Raw genomic sequence first — 12,554 nt, forward strand, 5'->3', positions numbered from 1 at the left:
TAGATCAATAAGAATGTTAGTAGATTAACTAACTTACAGCTGGGAATGTTATTCTTCAAAATTGGAGATTCTGTAATTCTTAGACAAAATTAAGTCCACAGTAGTGGGCAAAGGTGTTAATTGTCAGATTTGTCTTCCAGTTGAGTGTCAAGACAGCAGCAGATGCAGTGATGCTAATTTAAAAGCCCCTGTGCAGTCTTGAACCCCTCTTTGGGACAGCATATTGTGATGCCAACATTTGTAGTTTTCCCTTTTCACTCTTTTAGTAGAGTGTGATTCTAAACATTAGTATGACAGACGTGGCAAATGGATAATGTTTTAAACTGTCCTGCATTTGTATACCTCTTCCTCTACCATGTTCCTGCTCTGGGTACTTAGCAAGCTACCCATTGCTGGACTCATTACTAAATATGTGTTTTATTTCCCTCTTCCTCACTTGCTCTACTGTATCTGAGCATAACTATACTTGGTGTACTGTCTTTAATACAGTGAATGTATTAATTTATTGCTAGGTGATAATAGATTAGGTACAGCAGCTCTAATGTATTTGAAGATTGGTGAATGAGCTGTTCATTGGCTTTCTAGAATCATTTATCTTCTGCCTTACTAAAAAAAAGTAAGTGAAAGACCTGAAAGACCAGAAGACTTAAGTTTTGGTCACTTGCTTTCTTTTTTGGGGTTTTCCAATGTTTTGGATATAGCCCATTTAGGTGGACTATTGATAAAGTTACTCACTTTTTTTTTAACTAAATTTCATTTTTATTTAAAAATCACATTTCTCCCTAACTGCATTCAATCTGTAAAACACTGGCTGATGTCAGTTAATGTGCACATGTTTGTTTTTATTATCATTTCTTATAACTGTGCTAATTATTTTTATAGATTTGTTTAGTAACATATTCTTACAGCCTCCATTGAGTTGTGCTTAAATTAATTCTTAATGAATAGTGTTCTCCAAATTGGACAGATCAGAAATTTTAAATTCAAGTTAAGAACTTTTATCTGAAATGGAGATTTCCCAGTTTTTACACAACTGGCTGTGGCTGGCTTTTCTTTAATACTAGAAAGAGCAAAAATAAGTATATCTGTATTCAAGGATTCTTGTTTTCAAAGGGATATTAATAAAAAAAGCCAGAGTTGCTCAAAATAATTTTATGAACTGAAGCTGCTCATTGTCAAAATAACGTTTTTGAAATCCAGTGCTTGTTCTACTTCATAATGGAGAAGTGTTGCTTACATTGATCTGTATCTCAAGTGACTACTCTTGAGAACTACTTCAGGAATCTTGCTGGTACTAGGTGATACTACAGGAGGTTTAAATGTAAAGATCTGCTTAAGATTTAAAGTTTTTCTGTCTTTATAGTTCTAAAATCCTGGTACTCAGTTACAACCTACACTAATCCTAAGTAATAGTGATGACAATAATAACCGCAGAACATCCTTTTGCTTTTAAAGTACTTTATCTTCTTGCTTATTTAAAATTTTTTATTTCTTAATATTATTTAATACCAAGTCCTTGTTCAGATTTTTTAATAATGTAAAAAATATCTTTTTATGGTTGATTTGTTTGCATCAGGTCCAAAGAAAGTCCACACAATTACATTTGATAAATGTTACTTACATCTTTTTTAATCCGTGCCATTAATTACTTCTGTCCTTAAGATAAATTCCAAAAGAGATATAATTTTGAAATTATTATCTTATAGCCTCTTGAAATTGTGTGTGTGTGGTGGTGGGGGGCGTTATATTACCAACTTTATTTATTTATTTTTTACTCACAGACTTAGAGAATGAACTTACAGGTACTGGGCGGGGGGACGGGCTGGGGGTGGGGAGAGTCAGAGAGTGTGGGACTGACATGTACACCTGCTGTATTTAAAATGGATAACCAACAAGGACCTACTGCATAGCACAGGGAGCTCTGCTCAATATTATGTAACAACCTAATTGGGAAAAGAATTTGAAAAAGAATAGATACATGTATATGTATAACTGAATCACTTTGCTGTACACCTGAAACTAATACAACATTGTTAATCAACTATACTCCAACATAAAATAAAAAGTTAAAAAAAACAACTTTATATATTTCAGTTTTCAATTTCTATGGATTGTCTTTTTTTGAAATTTATTATTGTTATTTGCTTTATAATGGCAGAATAAGTTTAAATTCTAGCAGTGTTGCACTGTTACATACTTTCTCTCTTTTCTTGATTTACACACAGAAGAAGCTAGTATTTCTAAAGCAAAAAACTACCATTTATAAGGTGAATAAGTTCTAGGAATCTTATGTACAGCATGACTACAGTTAACAACACCGTATTGTATGTTTGAAAGTCGCTAAGAGAGTGGATCTTAAATGCTCTCACCACACACAAAAAATGGTAACTGTGTGAGGTGGTGGATATGTTAACTAACTTTTACTGTAGTAATCATTTCACAATACATATGTATATGAAATCATCACATTGTACACCTTAAACTTACATAATGTTATATATGTTATTTCTCAATAAAGCTAGAAAAAAAATAAAGCAAAAGAATCCATTAATCATGTCTAATAATTAAGCTATTTGTGTATTTTATTTTTTATTAGGGGCCTTCAGAAGGAAGAAATTGTTTTGCTTACCCATGGAGATAGTGTAGACAAAGTAGCCGATGGATTCAAGGTTGTGGCACGTTCTGGGAATATTGTGGCAGGTAAAAATTCTAAAATTTTTGCAGATTTAATTGTAAAAAATTTATCTGAGAAGCCTATAAGCATATGTTTCTGTATGAGGTACTGTTTTTGATGTTTATTTTTTAAAGATATTGTAAATGTCATAGGGTCAACCATTAATTTATGAAGGGTATTTAATATTAGAAGGATTATCTAAAAGTCACTTACTAGTTTGCTCTGAAATACTTTTAAAAATATTTATTCTAATATGTTTTTCAGACATAAAATACAGCTATTACAACTTAGGAAAAATTTGAGAACTATTTACCTCTCCAGCATGCTGTATTCATAATTTTCCTTTTTTTATGCTTTTCTTAGGTATATATAGGCATGTATCTTGGATGCTATAAAACACCAGACCAAGCATTCAGGGCATTTCTCTGAACCAGGGTTGGCAGACTATTACCTGTGGGTCAAATCCAGCCTGTAGCCTGTTTTTGTATGTTTAGGAGCTAAGAATTATTTTTACATTATTAAAGGGTTATAATAAACAACAGGGGCTATATGTATGTGTCCCACCAAGCTTAAAGTTTATCTAACCCTTTGTAGGAAGTTTGCCTACGCATGCTCTAAACCATTTTTTGTTCTCTGGTTTTTTGAGGAAGAGGAGTTAATTTTCTGGCAGTTTGTGATTTTTTTTTTTTAACTTGCTTACTTGAATAATTAATGTAAATAATCACCGGTAATCCTGGATATCTGCAAAAGAAAAAAGTGGGGTTATCAATAAAGTTCTTGTTTGATATGCTGCACCTAAAAAGTTGAAAAAAAATTCGTAATGGATAAATTGAATTGAGTATTCTACCTGTAGTTACTTAACAGATTAATGTATTAGCATAGGAATTATCAGGAATGGTTTTTATATTGACAGGTTTTTATTTCGTATATGAGATCAGTAGTGGTAGATGAGCTTATGTATTTTAATTCATTCAACAAATATCTGAGTACCCACATGTGCCAGGCACAGTTCTAGGTGCCAGTGAACAAAATGGAGAAAACCTCTGTTTAATGTTATAGTTGGTGAGGGTGGAGATGGGGGAGGGGTGGGACAGACAGAACACAGATAAATACAAAATAAGTCGGGTGTTGGACATGTTTAAATGCACTGAAAAAATAAATAGAAGAGTGTTGTGGAATGTGTGATTAGGACTGTTACTGTTTTAGAGAGGGTATTCAGAGATGGAGATGGTGTTCCTATTAGATGATATTAGACATGGAGGAAGTAAGTGCTGACCCTTTTGGATATTTAGGGAAAGAGTAAATAGCAGTACAGAGTTCCTGGGATGGGACCTTGTTTAAGGAACAGCAAGGAAGCCACATGGTTACAGCAGAGTAAGCATGGAGTGTGTGGTAGAAGATGAGGTCAGAGAGGTTTTTGGGAACCAGAACACCAGGACCTTTGAGGCCGTTGTGAAAATGTTGGCTTTACTCATAGTGAGGTGGAGTTTTGAACAAAGGAGAGAGAGACACAATCTGATTTCAGGATTACCCTGGCTACAGTGAGGAGAAAAGAGACCGTTAAATGTAGAAGCAGAGACCAGCTAGAAATCTGTTGTAGTAATCAGGAAAGGAGACTGCGTAAGGAACCGGGTGGTAGAGATAGAAGTGCTTAGGAGTGATTGGGTTCTCATATAGATCTTGTACATATTTTGTTAGATTTATACCAAAGTATTTCATTTGGGGGGGGGCGTGCTAATGTTAATTGTATTTTATTTTTAATTTAAATTCCACTTGTTCATTGCTGGTATATGGGAAAGCAATGAACTCTTGTGTGTTAACCTTGTATCCGGCAACTTTGTTGTAATCATTTATTAGTTCTATTTCCTTTGCTTGTCCTATGGTATTAGTTAGGACTTTTATTGTGATGTTGAAAAGCAGTGGTGAGAGGGAACATCCTTACTTTGTTCCTGATCTTAGTGGGAAAGTTTTGAGTTTCTCATGGTTAGGTATGATGTTAGCTGTAGGCTGTAGAAGATAGTCTTTATCAAATTGATGTCCCCCTCTATTTCTAATCTCCTGAGAGTTTTAATCATGAATGGGCATTTGGATGTATTTCATATGCTTTTTCTGCATCTATTGATATGATCATGTAATTTTTTTTCTTTAGCCTATTGATATTGCGTTGAACCTGTAGGTTGCCTTGGGTAGTACAGTCCTTTTCACAATATTGACTCTTCCAATCCAAGAACATGGTATATCTCTGCATCTGTTTGTGTCATCTTTGATTTCTTGCATCAGTGTCTTATAGTTTTCAGAGTACAGGTCTTTTAACTCCTTAGGCAGGTTTATTCCTAGGTATTTTATTCTATTTGTTGCAGTGGTGAATGGGATTATTTCCTTAATTTCTCTTTCTGATCTTTTATTGTTAGTTTATAGGAATGCAGGATATTTCTGTGCATTAAGTTTGTATCCTGCAACTTTACCAGATTCATTCATTAACTCTACTAGTTTTCTGCTCGCATCTTTAGGATTCTCTATGTATAGTATGTCATCTGCAAACAGTGACAGTTTTACTTTTTCTTTTCCAGTTTGTATTCCTTTTATTTCTTTTTCTTCTCTGATTGCCATGGCTAGGACTTCCAAAACTATGTTGAATAATAGTGGCGAGAGTGGATATCCTTGTCTTGTTCTTGATCTTAGTGGAAATGGTTTCATTTTTTCACCATTGAGAATGATGTTTGCTGTGGGTTTGTCATATATTGCTTTTATTATGTTGAGGTAGGTTCCCTCTATGCCCACTTTCTGGAGAGTTTTTATCATAAATGGGTGTTGAATTTTGTCAAAAGCTTTTTCTACATTTATTGAGATGATCATATGGTTTTTATTCTTCAATTTCTTAATATGGTGTATCTCGTTGATTGATTTGCATATATTGAAGAATCCTGGGATAATTTATCCCTGGGATAAATCCCACTTGATCATGGTGTGTGATCCTTTTAATGTGTTGTTGGATTCTGTTTGCTAGTATTTTGTTGAGGATTTTTGCATCAGTATTCATCATTGATATTGGTCTGTAATTTTCTTTTTTTGTAGTATCTTTGTGTGGTTTTGGTATCAAGGTGATGGTGGACTCATAGAATGAGTTTGGGAGTGTTCCTTTGTCTGCAATTTTCTGGAAGAGTTTGAGAAGGAATGGTGTTAGGTCTTCTCTAAATGCTTGAGAGAATTCACCTGTGAAGCCATGTGGTCCTGGACTTTTATTTGCTGGAAGATTTTTAATCACAGTTTCAATTTCATTCCTTGTGATTAGTCTGTTCATATTTTCTATTTCTTCCTGGTTCAGTCTTTGAAGGTTATATCTTTCTAAGAATTTGTCCATTTCTTCCAGGTTGTCCATTTTATTGGCATGGAATTTCTTGTAGTAGTCTCTTAGGATGCTTTGTATTTCTGTGGTGGTTTATTTGAGATTTTTCTTGTTTCTTGAGGTGGGATTGTATTGCTATAAACTTCCCTCATAGCACTACTTTTTGCTGCATCCCATAGGTTTTGGATCATTGTGTTTTCGTTGTCACTTGTCTCTAGGTATTTTTTGATTTCCTCTTTGATTTCTTAGGTGATCTCTTGCTTATTTAGTAACTTATTGTTTAGCCTCCATGTGTTTGTGTTTCTTATTTTTTATTTTTCCCTGTAATTCATTTCTACTCTCATAGCATTGTGGTTGGAAAAGATGTTGATATGATTTCAATTTTCTTAAATTTACCATGGCTCAATTTGTGACCCAAGATGTGATCTCTCCTGGAGAATGTTCTATGTGCAAATGAGAAGAAAGTGTAATCTGCTGTTTTTGGATAGAATGTCCTATAAATATCAATTAACTCTATCTTGTCTATTGTGTCATTTAAAGCTTGTGTTTCCTTATTAATTTTCTGTCTGGATGATATGTCCATTGGTGTAAGTGAGGTGTTAAAGTCCCCCACTATTATTGTGTTACTATGTATTTCTTCTTTTATAGCTGTTAGCAGTTACCTTACGTATTGGGGTGCTCCTATGTTGGGTGCATATATATTTATAATTGTTATATTTTCTTGGATTGATATACCTTGATCATCCTTCCTTGTCTGTTGTAACATTTTTTATTTTAAAGTCTATTTTATGTGATGCAAGTATTGCTACTCCTGCTTTCTTTTGATTTCCATTTGCATGGAGTATCTTTGCATCCCCTCACTTTCAGTCTGTATGTGTCTGTAGGTCTGATGTGAGTCTCTTGTAGACAGTATATATATGGGTCTTGCTCTTGTATCCATTCAGCGAGCCTGTGTATTTTGGTTGGAGCATTTAATCCATTCACATTTAAAGTAATTATCGATATGTATGTTCCTATTAACATTTTCTTAATTGTTTCGGGTTTGTTTTTGTAGGTCCTTTTCTTCTCTTATGTTTCCCACTTAGAGAAGTTCCTTTAGCATTTGTTGTAGAGCTGGTTTGGTGGTGCTTAATTCTCTTAGCTTTTGCTTGTCTGTAAAGCTTTTGATTTCTCCGTCGAATGTGAATGATATTCTTGCTGGCTAGAGTAATCTTTTTTTTGTTTGTTTGGTTTTTTTTGTGGTACGCGGGCTTCTCACTGTTATGGCCTCTCCCGTTGCGGAGCACAGGCTCTGGATGCACAGGCTCACCGGCCATGGCTCACGGGCCCAGCCGCTCCGCTGCATGTGGGATCCTCCTGGACTGGGGCACAAACCCGCGTCCCCTGCATCGGCAAGCGGACTCTCAACCACTGCGCCACCAGGGAAGCGCTAGAGTAATCTTGATTGTAGGTTCTTCCCTTTCATCACTTTAAGTATGTCCTGCCACTCCCTTCTGGCTTGAAGAATTTCTTCTGAGAAATCAGCTGTTAACCTTATGGGAGTTCCCTTGTATGTTCTTTGTCATTTTTCCCTTGTTGCTTTCAATAATTTTTCTTTGTCTTTAATTTTTGTCAGATTGATTATGTGTCTTGGCGTGTTTCTCCTTGGGTTTATCCTGCCTGGGACTCTCTGCTCTTCCTGGATTTGGATGGCTATTTCCTTTCCCATGTTAGGGAAGTTTTCAACTATAATCTCTTCAAATATTTTCTCGGGTCCTTCATCTCTCTGTTCTCTTTCTGGGACCCCTGTAATGCGAATGTTGTGGTTAATGTTGTCCCAGAGGTCTCTTAGGCTGTCTTCATTTCTTTTCATTCTCTTTTCTTTATTCTGTTCTGCGGCAATGAATTCCACCATTCTGTCTTCCAGGTCACTTTTCCCTTCTTCAACCTCAGTTATTCTGCTGTTGTTTCCTTCTAGTGTATTTTTCATATCAGTTATTGTATTGTTCATCTCTGTTTCTTTGTTCTTTAATTCTTCTAGGTGTTTGTTCTTTAATTCTTCTAGGTCTTAGTTAAATATTTCTTGGATCTTCTCAATCTTTGCCTCCATTCTTTTTCCGAGGTCCTGTATCATCTTCACTATCATTCTGAATTCCTCTTCTGGAAGGTTGCCTGTCTCCATTTAGTTGTTTTTCTGGGGTTTTATGTTGTTCCTTCATCTGGTACAAAGTCCTTTGCCTTTTCATCTTGTCTATCTTTCTGTGAATGTGGTGTTCCTTCCACAGGCTGCAGAATTGTAGTTCTTCTTGCTTCTGCTGTCTGCCCTCTGGTGGATAAGGCTATGTAAGTGTCTTGTGCAAGCTTCCTGATGGGACGGACTGGTGGTGGGTAGAGCTCTGTGTTGCTCTGGTGGGCAGAGCTCAGTAAAGCTTTAATCTGCTTGTCTGCTGATGAGTGGGGCTGGGTTCCCTCCCTGTTGGTTTTTTGGCCTGAGGTGTCCCAGCACTGGAGCCTACCTGGTTCTTTGGTGGGGCTAATGGCAGACTCTGGAAGGGCTCAATCCAAGGAGTACTTCCCAGAACTTCTGTTGTCAGTGTCCTTGTCCCTATGGTGAGCCACAGCCACCCCCCACCTCTGCAGGAGACCCTCCAACACTAGTAGGTAGGCCATGTTCAGTCTCCAATGGGGTCACTGCTCCTTCCCCTGGGTCCCGACGCGCACACTACTTAGTGTGTGCCCTCCAAGAGTGGAGTCTCTTGTTTCCCCCAGTCCTGTCAAAGTCCTGCAGTCAAATCATGCTAGCCTTCAAAGTCTGATTCTCTAGGAATTCCTCCTCCCATTTCCAGACCCCCAGGTTGGGAAGCCTGACGTGGGGCTCAGAACCTTCACTCCAGTGGGTGGACTTCTGTGGTATAATTGTTCTCCAGTTTGCGAGTCACCCACCCTGCGGTTATGGGATTTGATTTTATTGTGATTGCGCCCCTCCTACTGTCTCATTGTGTCTTCTCCTTTTGTCTTTGTATGTGGGGTATCTTATTTGATGAGTTCCAGTGTCTTCCTGTCAATTATTGTTCAGCAGTTAGTTGTGATTCCAGTGCTCTTGCAAGAGGGAGTGAGTGCACGTCCTTCTACTCCGCCATCTTGAACTAATCTTCCTAAAGAACTTCTTTTAATATATCTTGTGAGGTAGTCTCCTGGCAACATATGGCCTCAATTTTTGTTCGTTTGACAAAGTTTTTTATTTTTCCTGCATTTTTGAAGGGTAATTTCTCAGGGCACAGAATTTTAGGTTGGTGGTGTTTTTTTCTCCCAACTTTTTTAAAAATTAACTTTTCCAGCTTTATTGAGGTATAATTGACAAAATTGTAAAGTATTTAAAGGGTACAGTGTGATGATTTGATATGCATTGTGAAAGGATTTTTCCCCACTGAGTTAATTAACCCATCCATCACCTCACATACAGTTGATCCTTGAAAAACACGGTTTTGAACTGTGTGGGTCAACTTATACGTGGATTTTTTTCGCTAAATATGTGCTTCAGTACTATGTGATCTGTGGTTGGTTCAAACTGTGGATGTGGAATTGCAGGTCCAGAGGGCTGACTGTAAAGTTTTAAGCAGACTTTTGACTGCACAAAGGGTAGATAACCCTAAGCCTTGCATTGTTCAAGGGTCAACTGTATTTACTTTTTTTTGGTGAGAACATTTAATTTCTACTCTCTTAACACTGTATTGGATCACTGAAATTTGCTATCAGCTCTAGTTACCATATTATACATTAGATCCTTAGACCTTATTCATCTTAAACCCAAGAATTTGTACCCTTTAACCAACCTCTCCCTATTCCCCTCGTCCCCCAGTCCCTAGGTCACCACTTTTCTACTTTGCCACTTTTGATAGAGATTGAATTTAATCTGTAGATTACTTTGGTGAGAATTGACATTTTAATAGTAGTAATTCTTCTAATCCATGACCATGGAATATCTTTTTATTTGTTCCTTCCTCAGTTTCTTTCATCAAGGTCTTACAATGTTCAGTGTACAGATCTTTCACCTTTTTGGTTAAATTAATTCCTAAGTGTTTTATTCTTTTTGATTTGTTGATGGCAGTGTTTTCTTAGTTTCTCCTGCTGACAGTTTGTTGTTGGTACACACACAATTGATTTCTGTAGGTTGATTTTCTTTTCTGCAAGCTTGCTGAAATAATTTATTAGTTCTAACAGCATTTTGGTAGAATCTCTACGGTTTCCTAGAGACACTGTTGTGGCAACTGCAAATAGAGACAGTTTTACTTCTTTGTTTTCAATTTGGATGATTTTATTTCTGTTTTCTGGCCTGACTCGTCTGGCTAGGATGTCCAATACTTTGTTGAATTCTTGTTTTGTTCCTGATCTTAGAGGAAAAGCTTTTCACCACTGAGTATGTTAATTGTGGACTTGTTGTATATGGCCTTTATTATGTTGAGGTACGTTCCTTCTCTACCCAGTTTGTTGAGAGTTTTTATCACGTATGATGTTGAATTTTATCTTTTGCTTTTTCTGTATCTATTGAGATGACCATATTATTTTTATCCTTCATTTTGTTAGTGTGGTATATCACACTGATTGTCAGATGTTGAAACCCTGGAATAATATCTCAGAGCCATAGATATGGGGTAGTACATATCTATGTAGAACATCTAGCCTAACATTTGCTGCTCTACAGATGATAAAGTGTCAGAAACACATTAATCAAGTCAGTGAAGTTATATTTGGTTAATAGTACCCAAGAAAGAAACACTTAGAATATTCTGATAGGTTTAATATATGAGGATTTTCTAATATAGAAAATTGGTACCTGCACATTGCATGTGAAGGCATATGGGGCCGAGATCTAAAATCGAGTTATCACTACATTAAATAGACAAGACAATTGCAGTAACCTAGGTAGAGAAGTGAGGGTACTGTGAATTTCAAGGTCATGTAGTTCATTAATTGCTGTATAAGGAAAGACCTTTGTAAAGCTGCGCCATGGCAATGTAGTTTTTATTTGTATTTTTTTTTCCCCATAGCTAAAAATCCACTAATTTGTATCAATTTCCACATTTATGGGGGAAGAAATTGTGAGGAATTACTGTGGGTTCTGGTTGAGTCTTTTCAATGGGAAAAATTTTTAATTTATGATTATTTTCTCTATAAAGGTATAGCAAATGAATCTAAAAAATTATATGGAGCCCAGTTCCACCCTGAAGTTGGCCTTACAGAAAATGGGAAAGTAATACTGAAAAATTTCCTCTTCGACATAGCTGGGTGCAGTGGGACCTTCACTGTGCAGAACAGAGAACTTGAGTGCATTCGAGAGATCAAAGAGAGAGTTGGCACATCAAAAGTTTTGGTAAGCAATTTACATCTGAAAGTCTATAAATTTATGTCAGTGATATTAGAACTCAGAGTTGGCTTACTCAGCATAACCCTTAAATTTTGACTGGGTGATCATGTGCTTTTGAGTTGCACTGTTTCAGAGTGCTCGTTCAGTTACCATACATACCTTTCGTACAGACAGTGGTTTTTTGTTTTTGTTTTGTTGTTTTGTTTTTTTTGGCTGTGCTGCACAGCTTGTGGGATTTTAGTTTCTCAACCAAGGATTGAACCTGGGTCCTTGGCAGTGAGCATCGAGTCCTTACCACTGGACTGCCAGGGAATTCCCCAAACAGTGTTTTTAGGTGGTGATTTAAGCTGATAACTTTTATCTCCTTTTTCCTTATTCTACTCAGTTTGACTTTTCATTTCACCCTGTAGGTTTTGCTCAGTGGTGGAGTAGACTCAACAGTTTGTACAGCTTTGTTGAATCGTGCTTTGAACCAAGAGCAAGTCATTGCTGTGCACATAGATAATGGCTTTATGAGAAAACGAGAAAGTCAGTCTGTTGAAGAGGCCCTCAAAAAGCTTGGAATTCAAGTCAAAGGTATTGAACTCCAGAAAAGTTAATTTACATGTCAAAACTTGTTTAATCAAATCTAGCGTATGATTAAGTGAGCACACTGCCTTAACCAAGTACAGTTTTCCCACTAAGCTTATGGTTGAAAATGTTTTTTATTTTTACCTTGTAATTACTTTTGGTTCAAGAGGGGTCACAGTATAAATTTGGAATCTTGATTACTCCTAATGTTATATATAGATCAGTAAGTTACCATTTTCCAGCTACTATTCTGTTCTTTCTGTTCATCTTCTTAGGCCTTAACTGCTTTTACATTTGTGGATATCTTTTATACTTAAAGAAAAAACAAGATGTAAGCAATACCTATAGTGAAATTAAGTCAGTAGTTTAATGATATAAACTACGTATTAATGATCTAATTGGAATTGATGTCAAAAGGTTGAGTATAAAATGAAGAGTTGTAGTTAAACTTGAAGTAAAGATGAGTCTATTTCTTTCTCCTTTGGAAACATCACTAAAATAACAGTACAGGCATAAAACAAGTATAATGCCAGAAGGATGAGAAATAGGGAGGAGGTAATAGCAGTCTGATGGTTTCAACAAAATGTTGGAAAGTGAAAAGCAGATGGATTATGTAGATT

At 36.3% G+C, this 12,554-nt stretch overlaps 1 protein-coding gene across 1 annotated transcript in view; it reads left to right on the forward strand.

The window, feature by feature from the left end:
* GMPS (guanine monophosphate synthase) overlaps window positions 1-12,554 on the forward strand; it is a 115,800-nt gene that overhangs the window by 57,925 nt on the left and 45,321 nt on the right. Inside the window, exons 5-7 of the mRNA XM_024124297.3 lie at window positions 2,597-2,700; window positions 11,177-11,370; window positions 11,775-11,940. Of these exons, the coding sequence (XP_023980065.1) occupies window positions 2,597-2,700; window positions 11,177-11,370; window positions 11,775-11,940 (464 nt within the window). The remainder of the gene's footprint in view (window positions 1-2,596; window positions 2,701-11,176; window positions 11,371-11,774; window positions 11,941-12,554) is intronic.

Source organism: Physeter macrocephalus, chromosome 1 (assembly GCF_002837175.3).
Source record: "Physeter macrocephalus isolate SW-GA chromosome 1, ASM283717v5, whole genome shotgun sequence".
Classification (NCBI taxonomy): Eukaryota; Metazoa; Chordata; class Mammalia; order Artiodactyla; family Physeteridae; genus Physeter; species Physeter macrocephalus.